Raw genomic sequence first — 27,887 nt, forward strand, 5'->3', positions numbered from 1 at the left:
GGCTCAGCTTGAATTACAATATCTTCTATGTCACTTTCATCCTTTTCTGCCTTGTTTTGCTCAGCTTCTTGATTTTGATGTCCGGGGAAGATCTCAAAATCTTCGAAGTTGGGATCATCTATTTTGTCCACTTCATCGTTTCCAAGGTCAATTGTCATTCGATTCGTGCAAGACATTCCTTGACAAGACAAACAGATTTGAGAGCATTGTAAGCCGAGTCGTCGACAGCCACATGCCTTCTCACAAGACTCTGTGCATTTACACGAGATATTTCTTAGAAACGATTCTGGAGCGGGCTTTGATTTTGTCATTACTGGCATCAACGTAGAATTTTTATATTCCCATCCCCAATCCAGAATTAAAAATTTATTGTCGCCGAGCCACTCCTGCACTTGAAAATATATATAATTATTATATATAATTTTATCGAACATAAAATATGTTGAGTTTAAAATTAATTCTAGAGCTTTCAAAAATTCTTCTTTGGGAATGTGACAATTATTAGAGATATCCGGTCACCTAGTAGAAACGCTTTGTATTACTAAATTTATAGGTATGTTGGTAAATAGAAAGAATACATCTAAAGATATAAGGGTAAAATCCTTATTAATATGTGTTCCATTTAATTTGTTAACTAATTCAAAGCTGTTCGCCATATGACTATTGGATTTAGGTATGCTCTTAGAAATAATGTTATGTAGAAAAATTGCTAATTTAAATTAAATTAAATTATTAAATTTATTGCGAAAAATATTACCTCAGCCAGAGTTTGAACCTGGAACCTCCCTCATTCCGTGTAGGGCATCGTACCAATTTGACAACTGAGGCATGTTTTTTTTTAATCTGTTTATTGCACACCATATAAACTGTCAGGATTACATATAGTTACAATAAACAAGAAAATTCTTATGAACTAGGGTACAATCAGTCTGGCCCAGCTTGGGCTCGCGCAATCGAATACATATTAGTCTTTGGTAATAGAAAATAAAAGATATCTTATTGTGTTGCACTTAAATCTAGTGTGTTCCTTAACTTAATTTAAAAGTTTGCTAGAAAAAGGTGAGTAAAAAACTAGCTAACTGAGGCATGTGGTAATATTTAATAACACACTAAACAATAATAAGATGGAGACAAAATAATTTTGTTGCAAGAATATGTATGTGGAACCAAATATTTTGTTCAAAGAACAAAAGATCCAATTTGGCTACAACCTAATACGGGGACTATTTGTTTGAATGAACAAAGTAAATTGTGTTGTACAGAGAAAAATAATTTGTTGGGCTACAAATTAACGACGAATCGCAACTACAACAATAATTTTTGTTTTGGACAACACAAATTTAAATAATATTGATTAAGGGAACAAAATACTTTCCAACAAAAGAAGTTGGTTTCTCTAAACAACCTAATCATTTGCAGAAATAAAGTGATTTAATTTAACAAAACAAAACTCGCCAACAAAAAAATTTTGGTTCTATCAACTAATTGGGTCTCTCAGTGTGCGTATTTCAATTTGTCCTACCAAGAATACAACAGCCTCCACAGTGACGTATGTCCTGTGTGTGTGTGCGTGTATGTGTGTCCTATGTCCTGTATATTTATAGGTCTGTTCTTTGTAGACTCTAAACACTAATAGTTTTAACTTTGCTGACGATTTACAATATCAACATAGTATAAATGTACATAGTATACTATGTATATTTATACTATGGTCTATCTAATAGCTTTAACTTTGCTGACGATTTACAATATCGACATAGTATAAATGTACATAGTATAATATGTATATTTATACTATGGTCGATATTGTAAATCGTCAGCAAAGTTAAGGCTATTAGTGTTTAGGGTATAGATTAAGTCGAACGTTATTTTTTCCAAATTTTATCCAGGCAAGTATAGGAAAGTTTTTAGAACTCCAAATTATAAATGTAACCAAGTAGTAATTATATATTTTTGCTACTGGTCCGATATAAGGTACAACTGAAAAAGATAGAGAATAAATTAGCGGACCATCTTGATTACAATAATAAAATGCCACACAAATCTGTACAATACTTACGACACAAATAAAACAGCGTCTCACGATATTTCGTAATTAACCAACTATACCATCCAAGCTTTTTATCTGAAACATTAATTATATTCGATAAAAATTTTAATTTTTTAATTAATACAAAAATTTTTTTAAATATATTATTAATGCTGATGAAAAGAATTAAATAAAAGTCATCTAATTTCACTGTAGGTAATTGTCATTATAGCAAACATTATAAAACTAAGTAGAAGTTATATATAATAATTTTAGTAAAATTTTTTCTTACAAATAATATATATCTTAATTTTATATCTTTAACAATTTCTGGTTTAATAAAAGTAACAGTGCTAATTTTTATCGACAATATATTAATTAGAATTAAATATTCAAAAACAATAAAAAGATATCAATAAAAGAATATCAAAATTATCGAAATATAAATATATTTGTAATTAAAACAAAAATTGAATACTTACATGGGAGATCATGTAATTTATAAGTGAACGCCATAAAAGATTCTTTATCCGCCGTGATATCGATGTACCAAAAGGCACTAAAGCGTGTGTCGATATTTCATCAAATTCCGATGAAACATCACTTAAATAAGTCGCATAGAGTTGTTTGAGCTTCTGACATAATTCAGAAGTCTCCTTAGCGTTTTTGCGACACAGATTAAATCTGTAGATAAAAAAGAATAACTAATAAAGTTAGCTCTATAATCTGCTCTACCGTTAATTTTTAGACTGTTATTTTTTAATTTCACACCAGTCATTATTTTAAATTATTTATTTATCCGTAACCTCAAAATTTTTATTCAATTTGGCTTTAGTATTCCCTTTGTTATCAATTTTAAATTTCTCCTACTCTTAACACTTTACCTATACATTACTATACAATATCGTTTAAATATTCTATAGTGAATTGGGTTGTGTGTGTGTGTGTGTGTATTTGTTTGTTGCTTCCTGACTTTACTTAGTCACTGTTTGACAGACGGATGAGACGGTTGTTATTTGAAATCAGGGATGTCTTATTTTAAATGCATCATTATTTCAATTGTAACAGCGTTTTCTACTTACAAATCGTATTGTTTCTCGATGTTTTTTTACCACTTTTAATGCTTATTCTCGCGTTCTCTAAGCTGGTGATTAAGTGACATTACTTCTCTTTTTGCTCAAGTTATAACTCATTTTAATTTCGATCATATAAATAATAAACTATTATCATTATAGCCAACCTTTACTTAGATTTTCTTATAGAAAATTTTCTCGCGCTATTTTTAGACCACCAAATTTGAAGTTACTCATTTATTTCTCGTCGGAGAACATGAGATCGTTTTGATTTAATTGTCACCACATCGCCAAAGATGGCTCAAAGCGGAGCCGAAACAATCGATTTATGATTATTATGTATCTTATTATTAGTAACTAAAGATTGTTATAACGTCAATTTACGCACCGTCAACCGCGTAGAACTCTCAAAGCTTTTTTGCTTGTCACTTGTTAATACATATATTTATATAATATAGAATTCTAAAATTGATGTATATCTCTGTCTAAATTTGAAGTATTAGAGATTATACATACATATAATAGAATATATTATATTCAGAGATGTTAATGAATAAAAGTGATTTTTACTAAACCTGTTTAGTAAAAATCACACACATACACACACTTTTCAACATTATCATATACATTACCTATCAGAGATTCCTAACATATAAGCATTTACGCGCCAGAAATGATTAAATGCTTCATTTTCTTCCAGTGTATTAGACAATCCAAAACTGTTAGGCGCATTGTATATAAATCCAACAAAACCGTACTGAGTAAGCACCATGTCTCTTTGAGTAATTTCTCCCAAACCAGCATTCTTTGACTTTATGCTGCCTATTTTATGGTGCCAGCGGATTGTGTTCATCGATTTGTACCATCTAACAGATTTTAGGAATTCAAGAATATATTAATTTGTGCAAATATATATCTTTTCACATGAAAAATTTGCATGTTCAGATAAAACTTTAACTTAATTCAGAAAATATTTTTATAATGCGCGGTTCTAAATTTCTAAATACAATTCTACATTTGAATTTTTGTGAGTTTTGCGAAGTTTTCATGATAACGCTCTTACGAAGATCATAGAAAATTCCTTAGAGAATTCTTTCTATTCTTATTTAGAACGGCAAAAACAGCAACAATTATATACATAGGAAATATATTTGCGGAAATTACACTCAGAAAAAAATTTAAAACATAAATAATTGAACATATAAGTATAATATTATTAATTATTTGAATGTGATATTATTTCTTTATCTGTTTTTAGTATTTTATTTAAGCAATCAAAAGTATTTTCAATTATTTATATTTTAATTTCAAAGATTACAAAAATCGAGATGTAGAATTGCGTATTTAAAAATTTTAAAGAATTTTATTGTGACAATCTTGTTTGTACCTTTATACAAATTATGAAAAATCTAACTTTAGATCTTTAAGGATGTTCTGGAGAATCTGGAGAGCTTGTCAAAATGCTATGAAATTGATGAAAATTTAATATCATATTCCGTATTCTCTTTCAAAGTTTGGGGCTAAATTTCAGATTAATTTACAATTTAGATAAAAAGTTTTCAATTTTTAAATATTCAAGTTTTAACACGTAATCTTATGGCGTTACAGAGAATTAAAATGTAGATTAAAATGTACCCAAAACCAAAAACATTATCCAAGTAACATCATATTGACCAAAAAATGACGTAATATTGGATCAATAGGATCAATATGACGTCAAAATAATGTCATTTTGACCGCAATGTGTTACTTGGGTAAAAAATGCTACCAATATAACGATATTTTACACACAAATAGATCATCAACAAATAAAAATATAGCAACAAAATTTGAAACAAGTTATATACAAAAATTTTTTTTGCGATTTTTTTGTTGAAAAGAAAATATAGTGGTAAGTGTTATTTACAGTTACTACATCTATGTCTTTTACATTCTATTAGATTTGCCGTGACTATTTATAGGTATACATTTTTTTGTCTTTGGATCGCTGGAGAATTATTGTAATATATCGGTGTTTTTAATATTTCTTGCATACTTTTAGTTAGGACGGTGCTCCAGAATATCCTAAAGTCATCTATTTTGAACATATATCTGTTTTGAAGTGCTATAAATAGAAGCATGACATAAAGAATAAACATTCAGAATGGCTAAAGCATTTTAGTGTTGTATGACCTGTAAAAGATAGTTGATTTATTATTAATAAATTCAGGTTAACGACCGGTTTGCATATTTTGGCCGGTTTTGTTTATTGCCATCCCCACTTCTCTCGGTTCGTAGCATCTAGATCCTAGGCTGCTCACGGAGACGAAAAACGCTCAAGCTCAGGCTCAGGGATGGTATTAGCTGTAAATCATGAGGCTTTGGTGCGTGTTAGAGTTCCTATACTCCAGTGCGTGTTGTTGTTTTAATAGAATTATTAATATATGTGTACACAATTGATATACATTTTCATTTTACTGTTACTCTTAACTCTATAACATAATAATATTAATAATTTTATTAAAAAACAGCGCACAGGTCAACACGCACCGAAACCTCATATGATTTACAGCTAATACCATCCTTGAGCTCGAGTCTTTCGTCTCCGCGAGCAGTAGAGTTCCTCTAATCAGAGTCTAGTTCGCTATTTCTTGGCAAAAGCAAGAGAAACAGAAAGAGAAAGGGATATAAGAGAGAAAGCAAAAGCGATATGAATGTATATCGCTTTCTCTTTCTCTCTTATATCCTCCTCTCTCGCAGAATTTTGCCAGAACTGCAAGTTGGCCAGACTCTAATTAGAGGGACTCTATCTAGATGCTAGAGTGGATACCTATAGATTACCGAGTGGAGTAAGGATGACAGTAAGCAAAATCGGCCAAAAAGTGCAAACAGGCCGCAAGCCTTTATTTGAACGGAATTTATTTAGTATTTTTGAAATATCAAACATTCAAATATTACAAACAAATATTGCAAAGAATTTTACAAAGAAAAAATATTATTCTATACTCTTTATATGCTTGGAAATATTCTTATGGATTAGTATGTTACTACCAGAGATGTGCAAAATAGGTGTCCAAACCCATTTGAAGTAAAAAATGCAAAATAGTTAAAACCTTTCTATTTAAAAATGCAAAATACAAAATGCTTTTTAAACAACCATTTAAAATAGGAAATGGAAAACAGGCATTTTTAAAATAGTTTTAAAAAATAAAAATAATTTTTTAAAATATTTATATTTATATATTTATTTATATTTAAATTTTTATTTTTTTTATTATTTATCCAGTCCGGATCGTAAATGGCATTTGTCTCTTTAATTTTAATTGTATATCGACGGTCCTGTTTCACTTATTATTATTATTTATTATTTATATTTTTTTTACTATTATTTCTTACTTAAATTCTTATTTCTTTTAATATAAACTTAAATTACAAAAATTGAATTATAAACATTTACATATTCAAAAAATGTTTGCCTACATTTTGTTTACAGACATTTAATTATTCTTTTGATATTATATTTTGATTGCAATGCTGTTTAGAAGTGGATGCTTTCAGAAGAACAAGTTGCGTCTTACATAGCCATTAAGTATCTGAAATATTTTTTAATTATGTTATTCAAACTTAACTTAATTCTTGTTCTTGTGCACTTTTTTTGTTAAACAGTGTTACTGATGTCGCGATTTTTAATTTGGAAGAAAAATGCATATGAAATAAAAAATGGACAATGAAAACCATTTAAATAAAAATTTAAAATAGTTTTTGAAAAAATGTATCTTAAATGCAAAATACAAAATCAGCATTTTATTTTGTATTTTTATTTCAAATCTATTTCAAATAATGCACATCTTTGGTTACTACGCAATATCATAATGATACTTATGTTATATAATATCTATTACGATCACGAGATCAAAGAGATCAAGTAAAATCATTATGTGCTGTAGTTTCTTTATTCTTCTTTGCATATAAATCTCCAACGTGCTTTGCATATACATAATTTACATATTAATATAGATCGAGATGTGATTGCGTTTCAAGAATAAATTACTTGTGGTTTTTTGTTTGTATCGTGAATAATAAAGACCTGGGAAATATGAGTAATAATTATATGATTTGAAGAAACTTACTTGGAATTGGTATCAGCTGGATCGCACGTAGATATGTTGTGTAGATGCTGCAGAGTTTCTACATATCTCTTAAAAGCCAAACAGGTCGAACTACTTCGTTTTGTGCACAAGAGCACCTGTTAAGGGAACAAAAAAACCCTCGATAAATAATATTTTTACTTCTTGCAACAAATTTTCTTTATGCTGAGATTACGATTACATCGAAATATGAAAAAATTAAGAGAATCTAGATTACTATACAAAAACTAAATTATTCATAGTTATTGTAACAAATGTATATATTGTAAAATATATAAAATTTTAATACCTTTAGTATTGTCTCCACTGCAAATACTATTATAAGTCCTACTGTGCTTGCCGCTATTATTGACAGCAAGTTTCGTTTATAATAATTTTGAGCTCTGAAATTAAATGTTATATTTTAAAATATTATGAATATCAAATAGGCAATGCTTATTTTAAAAAGATTATGTGAACCATTTTTGGGCAGCTACAAAAAATATCTAAATTCTTCTTTTTACTCCCCCTACATGTCTGGGAAGTTTTATTAAAATCAAAATTTTCGAGTTCGCGAGGTTTCCTTAAGTCCGGCATACGGCTTCTCATGCTCTCATTCGCTCAGACGTTTTAGTTAATAACGCAATAACTATATTACGATTTTTGCAAAATGGTACGTAACTTTTCTTTTCAATTTAAGCCAATCTATCTTTATACTTCAACATTGTCAAAAATTACCGGACATCCTGTATGTATATATATACAATATATATATATATATATATATATATATATAGCTAGTATAATATATATATTTATATACTAGCTGGTTATCCGGGCTTCGCCCCGGAGGACATATGTAATAAGACACGCAAATAGTCGAGAGATACATATAGATATATATATATATATACACATATTCCTGTGTGTGTGTGTGTGTGTGTGTGTGTGTGTGTGTGTGTGTGTGTGTTGTGTGCCTGGAGGCAGTTTCTGGACTTTTCTGTTAGTATGTATGTATGTATGTATATATGTATGTATGTATGTATGTATATACATACATAAGCGTTAACTTGCATGCACATTATATTTAATATACACATTATTTGATACACCAGAACATCCTAAAATTTTCTCAAGTTTTAAATCATTAATGTTTATACACAAAACATAGCACTAATTATCCAAGAATATAAATATTTTGAACGTAGCCCTAATTGTAAGATTGAAAATGTTCAATAGCTCTATAATCAAATTTTTGTAAATATATTATTCATCTTTTCCATGTTTGGTGTTTTTTCTTTATATTTAATAAAAAAAAAAACAATTTTTTTGCTTACTTCATGAATCATTGCAATAAATATTATTACCGATATGTTGAAATTTTAACATCTTAAATCAACGTATAAATACTTACTCTTTATATATATTTTTGTTGTACCAGGCAGGGAGATCATTAGATGTTACATCGCGCAGATTTGGATCAATCACGCTGTTATCCTCCAGGATAAGTTTTAAATGTTCCTCTACCGTCTGGGTTTGAACTGCAATGCGTTAACATATTTATACACGGAATAATGAAAATTATCAGATAATTTGAAAAATCATATAATTTGCAATTCTATTTTTTTACATGGATGCATCAATAATTTTGTAAAAAATTTTGACATTTTAGAAATCAGTTTGAACGTTTTACATAATTATTTTGATGGTGCAACAAAATATAATCAAATTATTTTCAGATCTGTATCTAGCTAAATTTTTAGAATCTTCAGCAAAACCGTTCTTTCGGCGTTCTTGCAATGAGGATAACGAGTTACGGTAACGATAAGTTACTTTTTGAATGAGTAACGAATAGCGGTAACGAGTTACGCTAACGATGAGTTACTTCTTTCAATGAGTAACGAGTAACGGTAACGAGTTACTTCTTTTAAGAATAACGAGTTATATACGGTAACGAAATAAGTTACTTTTTCAATGAGTAACGAAATACGGTAACAAGTTACTTTTCAAACGTAACTTTCCCTGATATTATATTATTAATTAATATACTTTGATATTATATTATTAAATAATTATTTATTTATTTGAAATATATTATTATAAAATATTCTTAAAATATGTATTTTGACAACTTTGCCGAATAATTAAGAGCCTCCGCACAAAACTCTCGTATAGTAATGTAGCGTAACGTAACGTAAGTCAACGCACAAAAAAATGTATAACGTCGTAACCGATACGTTTCTCGTGCGCTGACTTACGTTACGTTACGCTGCATTCACTTTTCGATGACTTTATCTTGATACTTTTATACGTAGATAATGAAAGAAATCGATTGTTGTAAAAATAGAACAAAAAAATAATTTTAAAAAATTTGATTATATTTTGTAAACGCATTCAATTTTGCAAAATTGCAAATGTAAAAATTAATTTTATTATTATATACGCTTTCTTTCATTATTTTATATACAAAAGTGTCAAGGTGAAGTAGTCGAAAGGTGAATACTTTAGAGACTAACGATGTATTTCATATTTCATATTATAAAAATATTATAAAAAAATTTAAAATATCTCAAGAAATCTTTAACGAAAGAGAGATTTATTAGTGTTTCGGAAACGTCTCGACGAGATCTACAACTTTTCTCTCAAGGGCAAAATCGAGTTATTTAAGAAATTAGTCGCCTTTAAAATTTCTTAAAAACAACATCTACGACATAACTCACATAAGAATCATGTGTCCTCTTTTCAAACCAAACAACATTTGTCTAAAGCAATTTTTTTCTACAATCAAAAATGAAAAAGTTTTGGATGTAATTTGAACAGTTAAATATCGATATCTCATGTAGTTTTAGGAAAAAACGTTTTAGACAAAAGTTGTATGACTTGGAGGACAAATAATGGTAAAATCATATTTTTTTAAATTAATTTTTTTAAATAAGTCGTTTTATTTTTGACCCAATGGCCAATTGAAACAAGATTGCACGACGTTTCGACCGAATTCCGGTCCTTATCAAGTGCTTTAATTCAAGTTACACCGATCCGCATAACAAACTTAAAACAGAAAAAACAAACAAAAAAATATACAAAATAAAAATTACAACATATCGCGCTAGTCAAAAACAATAAAATTAATTAACACTGTAAAAATTAGTTAAAAGCTTACAATTCTTATGCGTTCCAAAACAAACGGTGAAATCAAAACGTCACCAGCCATATCGAGGCACAACGTCCGAACAGTAAGACAGTCAAAGTCGAAATCTGGTTGGGTCGAAAATAAAACGACTTATTTTGAATTATTTGCTGGCGACGGAAATTGTTTTGTTTATTTAATTTTTTAGGTCACATAAAATCGTCGTATAAAATTCTATTTTTTAAAATAGAATTGTATGATTTTTTTACACTATAATAAAGTTCTCTTTTGTTAAGAATTTTTTGATATTTCAAATTATATCATGATATTTTTAATATAAAATATGAAATATCTCGTGAAGTATTCACTTTTCGATGACTTTACCTTTATATTTTTATACACAGAATGGTGAAAGGAATCGAATAATAATATTAATTTTTATATTTGCAATTTGCAAATTAAATGCGTCTACAAAATGCAATCAAAGTTTTTAAAATAATTTTTTGGTAATTGTTTAGATGGGGGGATCACCTTGGATGATCTTGATATTTTAGTATGTTGTCAAGGTCACCTTCCTGAGTGACCTTCAGAAGGTTTCAGCCCGCGCTCGTTATTTGTTAAAAAGTTATAAACGAAAAAAGTTTGGAAAATATAGCAGTTATTTTGAGTACTAATAGACATAAATAATTGATATTTATGTGGAAATAGTATATATATGAACGAAGGAAAATTATTTAAAGCAGTGAATTGTTGATATATTGAAAGGAAAGTTATTTAAAGTAGAGAATAGAGAGTATGTACATACTTTTAAAGCGCGTCAACTAACCTATGTAAGTTAGTGACGCGCTTTAAACAGTTAAATACTTTTAAAGCGCGTCACTAACCTATAATACATAGGTTAGTTGACGCGCTTTAAAAGTATTTAAGTGTTTAAAGCGCATCACTAACCTATAATAAAGTATTCTCTGCTTTAACAAAAAGACTTCAATTTATCAACAATTTACTGCTTTAAATGTTCTGTTTTGGTAAAGCAGCGACTTTCTCGCGAAATGAAGTATTCTCTGCTTTAAAAAAAAAAACGTAATATTAGTCATTTATGCCTTCCAATACTCAAAATAGCTGCTATATTTTCTAAACTTTTTTGTTGATAACTTTTTAACGAATAACGAGCGCGGGCTGAAACCTTATGAAGGTCACTCAGGAGGGTGACCTTGACAACATACTAAAATATCAAAGTCATCCAAGGTGATCCCCCTCATCTAAACAATTACCTAATTTTTTCTGTTTTCTTTTTACAACAATCGATTCCTTTCATTATTCTATGTATAAAAGTATCGAGGTAAAGTCAATCGAAAAGTCAATACGTTACAAAATATTTCATATTTTATATTTAAAAAATATAATTGATAAAATTTGAAATTTCTCTGAAAATTCTTTGATTCTTTAGCCTTTTTTCATGTAATCCAATTATTTTGTTTCTATCTGTTTAATGTAACGGTAACGATAAGTTATTTCTTTCAATGAGTAATGAGTAACGGTAACAAGTTACTTCTTTCAATAAGAATAACGAGTTATATACAGTAACGATGAGTTACTTTTTCAATGAGTATAACAAGTGACGGTAACGAGTTACTTTCCTCAATGAGAATAACGAGTTACGCGGGTAACGATGAGTTACTTCTGTCAATGAGTAACGAATTACGGTAACGAGTTACTTTTCAAACGTAACTTTCCCTGATATTATATTATTAATTAATACACCCTAAGATTATATCATTAATTAATTAATTAATTATTGGAAATATATTATTATAAAATATTCTTAAAATATATGTTGGGACAACTTTGCCGAGTAATTAAGAGCTTCCGCACAAGACTCTCGTATAGTAATGTAGCGTAACGTAACGTAGATCAACGCACAAAAAACGTATAACGCCTTAACCGATACGTTTCTCGTCCGCTGACCCATGCACGTTACGTTACACTACATTTACTATACGAGAGTTTTGTGAGGATACTCTTACAGTCATGATAAACGAATATCTAGAGACGGAGCACGCGCTCTGAATATGCTCCGATACGCGTGCAATTTCAAGTGAGAAGGCAATCCTGTCCCCGTGTGTATGTACAATGTATGTACATGTATGTATATAGATACTAATGTGTGCTATTAGATTAGGTTCACTTTAAAGCTAACTTCAAAGGTTAGTTGTCATATGCGTCCACTGCTAGTATTAGGAATTGTGTACTTTAAGTATCAATTACTTCGAAACTATAACGGTCAAAGGTCTTGTATGTTTGTAAGTATATTTTTACAAGTCTCTTCTATCGTCTTCTTGTTTTTCATAAAAGTCGCAAGAGTAGTTTGATCGCTACAATTAGAAACATAATATCGAGAGCCGTTTTTGTACCTGTGATACATGTAAAAAGTATTAACCTTGATTTCAATTATCTCAACTCGGCACGGTCAATTTTTTTCTAATTGCACAGATATGTAAATCGTGTTTACATTAATATAGGGGAGACCGAGGCGAAGTCGTCACTATTTGTTTTATGCCGATTTTTAACAAAACAAATAATTTTAGTAAAATGTGGTATATCGTTGTAAAGAGTGAACCCTTGGCTACAAAATTTATACGGGCATTTTTGGTCTACGTTGCTTTGTTCAACCGGTATAGAGTAAAAACGACAAAGATGCAAAAATTGAAATGTCAAAATTGCCGGGGCGGAGTCGTTACTCCATTCTCGAGCTGGATTTTAAATAAAAATTCGTAATTCCGATCATGAAAAATAATAGGATACATTTTATTAATTATTTTTTAATAGAAAAATGGAAACATTAATTAAAAACACGATGGCGGAAAATAATTACAAGAAAAGCGCACGCACTTATATGTGCTTTACGCTTGCACGAAATGCTTTGTTCTCTGTCATCTCTGAGCACACGCAGCCACATATTATCCAATCTCGTCCTCATTATCGTCCCCAATCTTATCCGTCCTCGTCGGAATCCGACCACTGCTGCTTCCTTGACTTTGATTTTCGCCCGAAGCCTCCATGATATCGTAAAGCCACGTCATCCAAATGTGCACTATTTTATCATTATTCTTCTTCGGCCAGTCGTTCAACGTAGTTCTCGGGACTCGAAATTGTTTTGCGGCTACTTTTGTCTTAATTTTATCTTTTTATTTTCACCGCAAGAACTGCCTTCTTGAGTTGCTTCTTATCGACGGGAGTCGTTTTGCGATGGTACGTGCGTACCATTTTCTTGCAGTTAAGAAATACCATGACTCACATTTGCAAGAAAAAATAGAGTGAAACCACCGGGATAAAGTCGTCATAGTGACGAGTTCGTCCCGGTGGCTTGGTGACGACTTCGCCCCGGACACAAATTTTAAGTTTAATCGCTCATGAAATATATTAAAAATCAATATTAAAAACTCATGATAAGTAGCGTTTACAATATTAATGGCGAGTTCATACAACATACAGATTTCGAGATAATTGTAGTGACGACTCCGCCCCGGTCTCCCCTAAGTTATATACTTTTTGATAACTATACATTTGAATATTTTTAACTGCAAAATAATGTGTCGAATTAATTTAAGATACTGCAGAATTTTTTCGTGCATCAACTTTTGCACAAACCAACGTACGATTTTAGTTATTCAAGTTTTTGTTACTTTAGATGATTTGATCTTAATAACTAAAATTTATCTTAATAACTTGATAAACAGAACACAGCAATGATTTATGTTGAGCGTCACGCAGTAACACGGCAATGATTTTATGTTGAGCGTCACTGAACTCTGATTGTGAAAAAGAAAGACGAGTAAAATAATGGGATATTTTCAGCACTGGCTCAGCAAATGCTTTCACTCGAACAGAATAAAGCATCGCGCGTTGCTGTTCTTCTTCATCGTGTTTTAAATAAACGATTTTGTAACATATATTTGTTTAATAATTTACTGGAATTTACTGGAGAAGTGAATGTGTTATTTTTGAGGTATCTAAAAATACAAAATTCAATATATTGTTATTGCTAATGTCAACTAAAAAGAATGATGTAGTTCTTGATGTAGAATTATGATAGTTAATAACATAATTAAACTGAGGTGATTGATAATTTTATGAAAGAGTGCTTGTTTTAATATAATCATGTATAGTTGCTGTGCAGTTCAGTGCAAGGTCTAGTACAGTACAGTCAACTCTTAAATTTTTCCGCTATATCTAAGAAACTTATTTTATTTACAACTGTGTTCTAAAATTTATAGCATATGTGCACTATAGATTTTCAGCACTGACAGTGAATTTTTTAAACACAGCCTTTATATAATTAATGTGTAAGTAATCATGTAAATAATAGTATATAAACAATGTAAAGTAAATGTGCAAAGGTGAGTAGTAATGTATTGAGTTGCTGGGAAAGAAAAGGTTAGGTACTTTTGTGTTGCTTCATATCTTGCCTTTATCCCTACAGTAGAAATTTCGAGAATGTGTTTCAATAAACAGATTTGTTGCTAAGTCAGATTTTTCCCGATACTGTATTGCACAGAAGTCTATCTTAAAGCCAGGAGGCAAGAATCAATAAGTATTTATTTTTCGCGGTTTATATAATTAACTTTTTGCTCCCAATGGAAATAAATAAAGATCGATGACACGAAATATATCTTGAATATAAACTCAGATACTATTGCACTTATTTGTATAACGCATGACACTTCGATCACTCAATTGAAATTATATTATTAAATTTAATCGAAACTTCCTGAAGACCACTTTTCTCATCTAACAATAAGATTTACTCTTTGAAAAATCCATTACTTTGATTAAAAACTATTTCTTCTCCACGTGTGTTTAACCTGTGTTCAAAATCTTGTCTTACCGTCGTTAATATGTTCCATTTTTACTGTTTCACTGTTGTAAAGCGCGCACGTGTTGTCGCCGAGCGTTCCAGCTTAATACTGCGGTAAAAGTGAGACTCAACGGTCATGCATGAGTCTCCTTCACCAGCATTCATTTCCCCTGCAGGTGAATTGCGTCATGCTTGAACCTGTTCGTTTTATCTGAACGTCTCGCACAGTTCATTTTTTCTCTTTTTTTCCAACGTGAAAAAAAAAGAGGAAAGATGAACCGTGCAAAAGGCTGCGTTCGGAAACGTCACCCGAGTGCACACGAGTATACTCCCTTCTCTTTCTATTTCAGCAAGTTAGAAGGAGAAGTGTGTATATCCGTGTATATCCGGGTGACGTTCCTGAAAGCAGCTCAAGAAGTTAAGCTGAAACGAGACTTTTTGGGCTGCGTTCGAAAACTGCACTCGAGTGCACACCGCAGCGTCGTTCTGTCCTTGTTTAACTTTTAAATAACAAAGATAGAACGACGTGATGTGCACCTGAGTAAATTTTTCGAACGCAGCCCTGATATACATATGGAAGGGTAAAATCCATAGTGGTGTAAGTTAATTTTTTAAAAATATTATATATCTTTCCTTTTCTCGCTACATTAATTTTGCAAAAATAGATATTTATATTTTGGAGATTCACTATGAATTTGATATATGTATATTGCTAAAATTTATGTTGTTTTTACTGTTATTTATTACGTTTATTAATATAATAATAAAATAATTATAGAATAATTTATACTATTACGTTTTAGTTATCTTAATTAAAAATGTTGTTACTTAAGGATGTATGGGCGACATCTCAAAGCATTACCAAAAATCTAAAAATTTCATAGATTGTTCTATTATTACGTCTAAGTATCTGTGTAAAATTTCAGCACAATTCTCTTACTGGTTTAAAAGTTATAGTAATTAAGGATGTATTGGAGGTATTTCAAATATATTCAGAAAGTGCTGTAAATTGTTTCTAAATTAAATTAAAAATACTCTGTAAAATTTTGAAGTTATTTAAGAGTTATTTAAGTTTAAAGTTGATAAAATTAACATTATCATAGAGAATCGACATTTTTGCTGTAAATAGAAATAAAATATAAATAAACCATTAAGATATTTCTTAAACTTTTTTTATGTGTAAAACATACATCATTGATATTGTATTTTAAGTTTCAAAATTTTTTGGAACAAAACAATTTTTTTAATTGTTTAAACAATACTAATTATTTAAATAACAAAAAATCATACTCAAACTGTTAACGGTAATCCCTTCTAACACATAAATAATTGTTTGACATACATGCAGTCTTCTTTTATTGAAAGTTTAACTTTTAGCAAGGACTGTACGACCCATACATCCTTAACCATATAGCTTCCCACACTAACCTCAGACAAAATTCTTTATTGACGACTGTGCCCATTACCAGTTTAGAACATCGTGAAGGTAGGTCCGGTTCAGTCATTCACAAACCGACTGTGGGAACCACGTCCCGTAATTTTTCCAAACATTTTTGTTTTACTTATTTTTAGATTTATATTAAAGAGTGTATGCATAGAAAATGATATATAAACATATAAATATATTAATATATTAACGAATTTTGTCAAAAAAATGATCCAAACGAGAAGCAAGACGTGTAGCGCGACTAAAATTCAACAACTGCTACGATCAACACAAAAAGACGAATCGAAAATAATTGATGACTCTTAGCGATTCCGAATAAAAATTCGAAGAAGCTGTTTCTGCTAATGAGTCAGAAGAGAATGCAGAGCTTGAAATAAAAACTTCATTTGACGACGATTTGACGCATTCCACGATGTAACCTCCATCGCTCTCTATTATGCACAACGTGTGTTGCAAAATAAATATTAATTATTGTTCGAAATATGTTCATAATAATAAAACATTAGTATGCCATAGATAAAACGTGTTTACGAATTTATTTTTTGCCATAAACACCGTGTTTATGTTTCTTGATAATTTTTTCATTATTTATGTTCAATTTGCAATATTAATATTTTATTAACATGTAAAATGCTTAAATTTGCTGCTTTATGTCTCTTTTTTTAATAACTATAATGTTCGTTCAAAGAAAATAAATTATAATAAAGGTTTTATACGGAAATTTGCGTAGTGTGCGAAAAATAAGAAGTGCAAAATTAGCAATATTGACCCCTTGTAGTTTTCCCTTAAAATTAGAATTATTAATTTGCAAATTTTTTCCGTGTCATTTCAAGTCTGCTCTTTCAGAATCCACAAAAAAATTTGACTTATCTATGTTAAAAAAAAATTACGATTTTTTTTTCAAATAAGTGCAAAATTCACGATTTTCAAATTTAACTTTTCTTTACAAGCGAATATTTTACAAACTACTGTCTTTTTCATATTTTCTTATTCATAGGCGTATTCCTTGATGTCTGGCGTATCGATGGAAAAAAACGACTTAAAATCAGTTGATTTTTTCAATATATTTTTAACTAAATATTCGACGTGAGGTAGCCTGTATCCCAGTGTGGGAAACCCGTAAAAATTTGAAAGTGTGGAAAGCTAGCGTTAAGATATTAATTTCAGCTAAGATAAAATATATCTAAATAAGTTAAGATATATTCAGATAAGATAACGTAATAATTAGCTACCACATTCGTATATTCGCTAAAATAGAGAAAATAGAGAAAATATACAGAGAAAAATTTTTTATGCTATTTTTTCTATATGTAGATAGTAATATTTAAACAAGAATTTAGCGACGTGTCTTTTACAATAAATGCCACCTTTATTTAATTACATTATTTGTGTCATTAAACTTTTATTATAATTCAACGGTTTCCCCTAAAGTGAACATTTACAACGAAAATTACGTTTTATCTTAATCATTAATAAATATCATTCTAATCTTTTTAATGCGATAGAGTGTTATGAGTTACAATTTTAATTTTCTTCTGAATTAAAGAAATATTCAGAATTATAGGAAATTTAAATAACCTTCGGCCAATCTATTTTTGTTTTGATATTATCCATATGTCGCAATATTTTCACTTTCTATTTTGCATTCTCTATATTCTGAATCGTTTCTGTACTGTATTTTAACGGAAAGTACAGTTTTTAATACAATAAAATTAGAAATGTAATTAATATTTTGTAACATTCACAATTAATTCAAAATTATTGAACCAATTACTGCTTCTTCGATCTCAGAATGACTATGAACAATCTCACGTTTTTACACAAATTAAGCAGATAATTTTAATTATCGTACATAAAGTGGTTATTATAATTGGATAAATATTATCTTATCAAAAATTAAGCAACATAACAAAATTCCAAAATACGATTACACTTTAGTGAAGGTTTATTTTCTTCTAAATAGAAACAGAGAAAAGAATTATTTATTAATTTAGTGTTAGTATAGTTATTAAATTGCAAAAGCATTGTTATAAATTATTATTGTTCGCATACTAGATTGTGTCAAAGTACAAAAGCATATAAATTCAAAACTAATTCTCGATAAAATAATTATAATGCACTGTTGTGCATTTAATTTTTTATTAATAATTTATTACACAAAATTAAATTTCAAAAAATAACACTCAAAAATTAGATTTTAGAGAAAAGCTGATTGAAATACATTTTTAAACATATACAGTAAAAATCTATTCGATAAGTCTATTGTTATCTTTCTGATAATACACATCATATTAGCAATTGTATAAACATTGTTATCTAATTGTAAGGTTAAAGATCATCTAGTAGACAAGAATATTAAAACATTAAGAAATTGCAAATTTTATTTTTGTATCAAACTTATAAATTAAACAGAAATTATAATGACAGAAATTATGAAATACTGTCAATTGACAGCATCGAATTGTCAGTTTTAAAATATTAGAATAAAAATAAATAAATAAATAGATAAATATATATGTATATAAATAATTTATTAAAGAAAAGTGTGCAAATTATGAATTTGCATATTGCTTCCTCATTATTTTTAAGTGTGCAAATTACAAATTTGCACATTGGTTCATTAACATTTTATTGCGCTCACAAAGGTTCTCTTACAAAGAAATTTATAAAGTTTGCACATTACTTTCTCTTTTTATTCATAGAGGAATATTCATAAAGAGGAACCTTTATGAGTGCAATAAAATGTTAATGAAGATTTTTAATGAAGTAATATGCAAATTCCTAATTTGCACACTTTTTTATTTTTATGTAATTTTTACACAAATTTTACACAACGGGCTCTATTCTCTTCTGGGTCATTATTACATTATTCTGGCTCAGATTAGGGTATCGCTTTTTAATATATTTTTATCCAAATAATGTTACGTTGTCTCAAAAGAGTGTGTCTCAAAGTACAAACTATATCATATATATGAAGTTTAACATCAACAGAATAAATTCAATGCCAGTGGTTGCTAGCTTGACAACCTTCAACAACTCTTTCTCTCCTATTTATTTTAAAAATACTCTATTTCTTTTAATTTGCATACTTTTTAAAATTTTTAACCTTTTTATGAATTGATAGAGTCAGTTTAGTAGCACAAATAGGGTTTTACAATCGACATAAATCAAGTCAATGTTGACTTTGAGAGTTCAGGCTATATATATGGTCCATATATGGACTTCCCATATGAACTTTTGATCGCGTATAAAGCTTGGTTTAATCAACCAAATCTTAAAGAATTATATATGAAATAGGGATAGAAAAGACTGAAGAATATAACAGAATTAGAAATAGCCCGATATCTAAAAATTTGCGAAAGTTAAAGCCACCACAGACATTTCTCAAAAAATTCAAAATTTTATAAAAAGATAAACCCTTTCACCGATCTTCGCCCAATTAAATACAAACCTTCCTTTAAACTAAATTTAGATGATAAAAGTTTTTTAAAAATATTTAAAAATACAAGAGTCCAATAATATATGTATAAATGTAGAAAGTTTCATCGTAATTAGATGTTAAAGTTTTCGAACGAAGAATTTGGGTCACATGCAGCCGCTCCATTGTCAATTATTTATCAGTGTGAGTTGCGTTAATTAGATAATATAGTTATATAAACGAAAACAGAGAACTTGAATTGCCAGTGAATATAATTAACAATTAGCAAAGGTATTATGATCGACCCAACTGACAAATTTTATTGATCACAAAACGTTTTGTTTCGACCGCAGATTTCGGTTCTTTTCAAGCGTATAACAACTCACAAATATTAATCAGTCAGACATAATGTCCAAACTACGCCGAATCTAAAAACTAAACATCAAAAATTGAAGCGCGCAACAATTAGTATAAATCCATAAATAATTATATAAATCAGATGCGTTAAAATCACAGAGGTAAAATACATGTTAAACGGCATTTTCGTTAGTCGTTTATGTCGAAGGACATGTTAGAAAGCCGTGCGGTGGTAAAATTTAATTTAGCAAACCGGACAAGCAATAAAAACAAACCAATGTCGTCAATAATAAAAGCTAGGGCGTAGAGAGGGAAACAGAGAAGAAAGAGAGGAAATTATGTTTTTTTAATAATATGTTCGTAGAGAGCGTTAAGATTCTTGTGTCTTTTTGTAAGTTAATGGTGTCATCAAATTTTTTAATAAAAAACATCCCCGCTAATTCCCGCTTTCTAATCTGTCTCTTTATATATTATTTCTGGCTTTCCCCAATTGTTATATATAAAGTATATATAAGGTACTATACCTATATAAAAAGAGAAAGTAAGAGATTATGACTATACACGTATTTTTAATATAATATGATGTGAGAATTTTGTTTTCCGAGTGACAACCATGCTAATACAGGCCATTTCTTTACAAGCCACAATGTCAACAGAAGTACATATTTATAATAAATTTTTACTACTGCTCCGACATAGGGTACAACTGAAACCAAAAGGAGAGCATATTAGCATTAATATTATAGCAAATAATATTATAAAATACGGCACAAATCTATGTAATACTTACGGCAAAGTTGAAGTATCAAATCACGGTATTTTGCATTTAACCAACTGTACCATCCAATTGGCTTATTATCTGAAATATAAATGATTTTTTATTGAATATATTTTGAATATTTTTCCTGTGAAGTACCTAATACTTTTCAAGCAATGATTATTCATAAAGCAAAATTATCTATTAGTAATTTAAATTAAAAGCGTACATTTTTAAATAAATATTGCAATAATTTAACGCTTTTTTTTTGTTGTGATTTAAAAATTAAATTTTAGAATAAAATAAACATTGAGTAAAGTATATATAGTGAACATTGTATACGAATATGATTAAATAAAATAGTATTCTCATAAGTTTTAAATAACGTACTTTTTATATTGTTATTGAGCTATTTGCATAATTTAACCCTAGAACGGTACACTTTTAAATTGAAACATAAATGGTACATTATATATCATATCCTATGTGACTTTGAGTATAGTTTCTAAAGAAACAAAATTCAAAAAGTAAGGTAAATGTACCAATGAGTAACCATGTCCCAGTACCTAACTATTAATGCCATGCAAATATGAATTTTTAATAAGTTTTGTATGCCATATAAGTACGAACAGAATTTCAAATTTTTTATTTTATGTAGTTATTTAGTTTTGTATATTTTAAATTATGTCAATAGATTATTTAGTTTAAGCTATTCAAAATATTGTTTGAATTCTCTCCGTCAGGGATGGGCTGAGATTTGTGAAATTAATATTTGTTTTCCCTAGGTGTATGAAGCATTTCTAAAATCTTATAAGAACATTTAGAACAATGTAAAATTATACTATAATTAATTTAAATGTATTTTTGAACAAGAATTTGCTTGGCTTATACATATCGGTACATGAAAAACTCACTCGACCAATAAATAACTAACTGGCCAATTATCGGGCACACGTGCTTGCTCGTTTGTTCGAGTGGATAACCACAATCGAAGTTTCTATTTCTGTAAGTTTTTTCAATGCAAAATTGTAAGTAAGATAAATGTACCAATAAATAACCAGTTAAGGTCGATGGGACCTTAACTGGTTAATCACATGTATATCACACTGGTATATCACAAGTATGATGCAAAAATTCAACATTTTTAGTTAAACCATTATTATTTTAAAATAAAAATTTTATATAGATTAGAAAAAACTATTTCCAAGTATTAGCCAAGTACTAGGACATTTAAATTCGGACGCTAAGACAATCATTTTTCATTGATTATGTATGTATACAGGGACAAACATACCTTTTGGAATTGATCTTTATTCTACGCTCAATTCTATATAATCGATCATTTTATACAGTTGCAATTGACTAAGAAAACTTCAATCTTCTCAAATTTACTGTAATTTCTCATAAAGCAATGATTTCTTATTTATTGGTACATTTACCTTAATAAAAAGCTAAATATGTATAGAATAGGAAGGTGTAATTGTCATTAGGATTTTAAAAGGCTAATAAAATATAAAGAAAAATTTTGTGAAAATTAGAAAAATCTACTTTCGTAAATATAACTTTTTGTTTCTTTTTTGCATTAAAAAAAAACGTGTTTGTTTTCTGGAAAATTAAAGCAAATATTGTAAAAATAGTTATAACTTTTTCGTATCTTCTAAAAAATAAACTTATTTAAGCAGAAAAAAAGGAGTTAAAAATAACAAAGTGCACTAAAGATGAAAGAGACATTTTAACATACAAATATATATTTTTATACTTTTAAAATGATGTTATTCTGAAACTTTACTATAATCGACACAAACACACATGCTCGTCGCGTATTAATTTAGATTTAGAGCATATAACACATGTGTTAGTTTATATATGCGTTTAACATATATTAAATAAATTTATGTAAAAAATTAATTATAAAAATTACAGTTGAGTACTCACATTCTATACCATGCAACCGATAGGTAAATTTTAGAAAAGCATGTTTGTCTAAAGTTATATCCGTATACCATAATCCATCTAATATGGCTAATGCCATCTGATAAAATTCAGGTGGAGCATTATACAAATATTCTGTCAAAATATCAGATACTTTTTGACACAATTCGCGAGTTTCTGCTGCGGTTTTACGACACAGATTTAGTCTGTAAATAATGACAAATACTTAATAAAACCAGTGAAAAATTATAGAATAATATATATCCACTAATTTTATTAATTATACTAGAAACTATACATTACCGATCGGGAATTTGTAACATGTGACCTATTACACGCCAGAAATGATTAAGTGCTTCTTCTTCTTCTTGCGGCTTATTGCACAAGCCGATAGATTTTGGAGCGATTAATACATATCCTATGAAAGCAAACTGTGTGATTGCCATATCTCGTTGATAAATCCCTCCAACACCAGCTTTCTCTGATCTTTTACTACTCATCTTGTGTTTTCGGTGAATTACATTTATTGTCTTGTACATGCTAGCAAAATATAAAAATTCAAGAATTATTGTAAATAAATATTTTCTTACAATTAATAAGAATTTTAATATTCCATAATTGGATATAGAGATAAAAATAAGAAATAGAATATATTTTGATAATTATATGATTACAGAAGGCTAGATATAGAAAAATGGCGGGAGAAGAGCTTCTTGTAAACATTACAGATGTAAATTGATAAAAAGTAAAAAATATTCGAGCTCTCTCTGAAGAATATTTAGTTTCAAGAAACAGCAAGATCGGAACTTTAATCCTAGGTTATTTAGGTTACTAATGGGTTCAGGAGACCCGAGATAAAAACTTTCAGATTTCAGCATTCAAACAATAGCAAGTTCCTTTTTTTCTATGTGAAGAGAGGATAAAGTTTCAACTTTCCTGAAGTGGCTATCTATGTGCGATAGTAGTTAGTTAACTACTTCAGGAAAGTTAAAACTTTATTCCCTCTCGAACTCGCGACTGTGGTTGTAAAAAAACATCAAAACACTATTATTGGGTCTCACAGACCCAATATAGTAATCCAATAGTAGTAGTAGATTTTTTCAAAAGTAAGTATATTGTAAAATCGCAACATTTTTTGTCACTGTAACTTTTTATTTTTGTTATTACTTAAGTGCTATATATAGCCAATGATTATAATAATAATTAAAAATAATAATAAATATCTTGACTAATAAGATCTAGTAAAAACTGAAATATATATAAAATATTGCACTTTGATAAAACTTACTCGGAGTCCGGGTCGTTTGGATCACTTGTATATAGCTTGTATATGTGCAACAGAGTTTGCGTATACCTACTAAAAGTCACGCAAGGTATACTGCTTTTATTAGTGTATATGAGCACCTATTAAGAAATCACATAAAACATTTTTAATTGTTCATTCGATAAACAATAACTTATTAATTTTTTCAAAACAATAAATTGTATTTTCTGATAAAAAATGATCAAGATATTCCATGGTATAATATCCCATCATAATTTTAGAATTATTATAATATGATTGAAAAGCATGAAAGTGTGAAAGATCTTTTATATTATACATACGAGAACAATTATTTACAACTATTTCAACAAATTTATATATGTATATACACATGTACAGTATCACGTGTTTGTAAAAACGATTTAATTATAAAAAATAGAGAATTTTATTACTTTTAATGTTTCCGGGACTGCTATTATCGCAAGAAGTCCGGCAAAGCTAGCTAGTACCATTGAAATCATATTTCGTTTATAATAGTTTTGAGCTCTAAAATAAAAATATTTAATTCTTGCAAATGTAACATAAATGTTACTAAAACGTTACTGCGTAACGTATTGTTAATGCAATTATTGCTAAAAACAGTTTATAGAAATTTGTAGAATATATTAGAATTTTCCAAAAATCGATATTATTTAGATATTATTATAATGTTCACAGTTCTAATGTCACAAAAATGTGACATTAATTGTAAGATTAAATGTACATTATAATGTATTAGGTATAATGTAACATTAAGATTGAATAATGTAATAGTTTCATATATTTATTATCACCAGTTAATTATTTTTTCTCTTACACGTTTAGTGCAAAGAATTTTTAATTTATATCGTGAATTACATTGTTAATATTAGAATATTAATGATTATACTTTGCAGTTTTAATCACACATTACATGATATATCATGATTATATCACACATCACATGAATACTTACTCTTTGAATAATTCTTTATTATACCAATTTGGAAGATCGTCGGGCGTTGTATTGGTGAATTTTGGTTCGATTATACTATCATCCTCTAACAGTAGTTTAAAATGTTCATCTACTGTCGGCGTTTGAACTGTAATATGTTGATGTGCAAATGTTTGACTTTAAATAATTTACTTGTGTAATTTTATAATTTATGTTGTTCAATAATATATTTTGTTTACTTCTTTAATTATTTATTTAATTTGGCGCGAGTATAACACTGTGTACATTATTTTTATTGAACGTATATATAATACTCCGATATACTAAACTCGATACAATTTAGTTGAAGTTACATAATTTTCCATTATGTTCTTTACATCCCTTTAAAATTTACCTTGTAATTTAAATCTACATTTTTAATATTAACGACAATTAATAACGATTATGGTAATTTTTTTTAATATTTTAGTAGATACTTACTATCGTCGATATGTCTTCTCTCCATCTCGCTTCGTCTGTTTAAGTGAGAAACACTAATCACAACAATAATATTATTTCTACTGTCGTTGCAATAGATGAAAGAATTTTTCTTTTAAAATGCCAAACGGAATAAGTGTGCACGATATTGCAATACTGTGAAAAGGCGACTTGTTGCGATTAATAAAGATAAAAGACTGATACTGCTACACATGTAGTTCCATCCGCGAGCTCAGCAACGATATTGCGAGTTACTTTCCATGATACGAGATTTATTGAGTTCACAAATCAGTACATTTTTGTGACGTAAACATGAGAATAATGGTTTTTACCGTTACTGGGTAAATATTGATAACAGGCTAAATAATTTACTTGTGTAATTTTATAATTTATGTGTTGTTCAATAATATATTTTGTTTACTTCTTTAATTATTTATTTAATTTGGCGCGAGTATAACACTGTGTACATTATTTTTATTGAACGTATATATAATACTCCGATATACTAAACTCGATACAATTTAGTTGAAGTTACATAATTTTCCATTATGTTCTTTACATCCCTTTAAAATTTACCTTGTAATTTAAATCTACATTTTTAATATTAACGACAATTAATAACGATTATAATATGGCAATTTCTTTTAATATTTTAGTAGATACTTACTATCGTCGATATGTCTTCTCTCCATCTCGCTTCGTTTGTTTAAGTGAGAAACACTAATCACAACAATAATATTATTTCTATTGTCGTTGCAATAGAGGAAAGAATTTTTTCTTTTAAAATGCCAAACGGAATAAGTGTGCACGATATTGCAATACTGTGAAAAGGCGACTTGTTGCGATTAATAAAGATAAAAGACTGATACTGCTACACATGTAGTTCCATCCGCGAGCTCAGCAACGATATTGCGAGTTACTTTCCATGATACGAGATTTATTGAGTTCACAAATCAGTACATTTTTGTGACGTAAACATGAGAATAATGGTTTTTACCGTTACTGGGTAAATATTGATAACAGGCTCGAACGTCAATTCTAGAAATATTGTTGAGCCATCATCAAAATGCTTTGTCTTCTAAGTGATTATCGCAGAACGGTTTTCCTCGTTTTATTTAAGAAAGAACGTAAACGTCACCGAAATGAGTCAGTCACAAGTCACAAAGCTACTTTGGTTATGTGTCCTGGTCACATTTTGCAAGTATATCTTTGAAACATCTCTGAAACACCTCACTCACATTTTACATTAATCATGTTAACATCATAAATGTAGAAAAAAACTGGTGTGTTCTGTGTACGTATTCTGGAAACAAAAAAGAAAAAAGAACAAAACATAAAGATAAATCTATCCAATAATAAATCAACAGTCAATTAAAAAAAATAGTTTTTTCACAAAGTTTATATAAAAAATTGCCATGTTATAATTATTGTGCCATGTACATAATTATTCGACTATACTATCAATAGCGATAGTATGAATAGCATTGAATCTTTTTCGTCGATTCTATAATAGTATATCAGAACACTAAGTGGGAGAAATCTATCTCTTCAAAAGATGAATGATTGAAAGAAGCACTGTAGTGCTTCGGCACAATGATGAGTTCAACCTTTAGACCTTTACGTAATTACACGCAATGTCAAATAGTCGCGTAGTGCATACAAAAACTAATTAATTGCTCGAATAAAAAATTACATATGCAGTTTTGTAAAAAATAAATTTTTCTTATACAGGAGCCTAATGAAAATTAGCCGTAAATAAAATTAATTGAAAATCTTAAAACGCCTTTTCAGGCGCAATAAAAAAAATTTTATAGATTAATACACAAGTTACATGCTCTCTATTAAGGGAACATAAAATATATTTTTATATTAATCTTATTGTTAGATAAATCGTTGAAATAAATAATCATAAATTCTAGAAAATTCTAGAAATTGCGTGTATAATTTATCATGTACATATTGATAACATTTCACGTCAGTGTACTTCTAAAAGATATCACGCATCTTTCTCGGAAAGAGATTATATTATGGACTTTTTTTTACGTTGATAATTGTGAGTGAGAACAAATTAA

The 27,887-nt window shown here is 28.9% G+C and overlaps 1 protein-coding gene and 1 pseudogene across 3 annotated transcripts; both read right to left on the reverse strand.

Annotated features, from left to right (window-relative positions):
* Positions 1–1,361: 1,361 nt before the first annotated feature.
* Positions 1,362–15,379, reverse strand: LOC139825185 (uncharacterized; annotated as a pseudogene).
* A 3,971-nt stretch (positions 15,380–19,350) lies between these two features.
* LOC139825184 (uncharacterized) lies at positions 19,351–26,680 on the reverse strand. Of its 3 annotated transcripts, XM_071797714.1 has the most exons (9): positions 26,483–26,678; positions 25,819–25,871; positions 25,360–25,486; positions 24,818–24,911; positions 24,390–24,505; positions 23,405–23,641; positions 23,105–23,307; positions 21,203–21,271; positions 19,351–21,118 (listed from the first exon to the last, which is right to left on the reverse strand). In XM_071797714.1, exons 2-9 carry the CDS (start codon positions 25,841–25,843, stop codon positions 20,982–20,984), a joined length of 1,008 nt encoding a protein of 335 aa, XP_071653815.1. In that variant the 5' UTR covers positions 25,844–25,871; positions 26,483–26,678; the 3' UTR covers positions 19,351–20,981. The 3 variants fall into 3 exon arrangements, with proteins under 3 accessions (XP_071653815.1, XP_071653816.1, XP_071653814.1); XM_071797715.1 differs by lacking the exon at positions 25,819–25,871 and having other exon boundaries at positions 26,483–26,680; XM_071797713.1 differs by lacking the exon at positions 26,483–26,678 and having other exon boundaries at positions 25,819–26,418.
* Between the last annotated feature and the right edge of the window lie 1,207 nt (positions 26,681–27,887).

Source organism: Temnothorax longispinosus, chromosome 2 (assembly GCF_030848805.1).
Source record: "Temnothorax longispinosus isolate EJ_2023e chromosome 2, Tlon_JGU_v1, whole genome shotgun sequence".
Taxonomy (NCBI): domain Eukaryota; kingdom Metazoa; phylum Arthropoda; class Insecta; order Hymenoptera; family Formicidae; genus Temnothorax; species Temnothorax longispinosus.

Bases quoted from the DNA above. Each gene is read 5' to 3' on its own strand.
- LOC139825184 (XM_071797715.1), bottom strand. From the start codon at position 26,507: ATGGAGAGAAGACATATCGACGATA. The intron at 25,487-26,482 runs GTAAGTATCTAC...AACATATTACAG, and splicing joins GAGAAGACATATCGACGATA to TTCAAACGCCGACAGTAGAT. The intron at 24,912-25,359 runs GTAAGTATTCAT...TTTTTATTTTAG, and splicing joins AATAAAGAATTATTCAAAGA to AGCTCAAAACTATTATAAAC.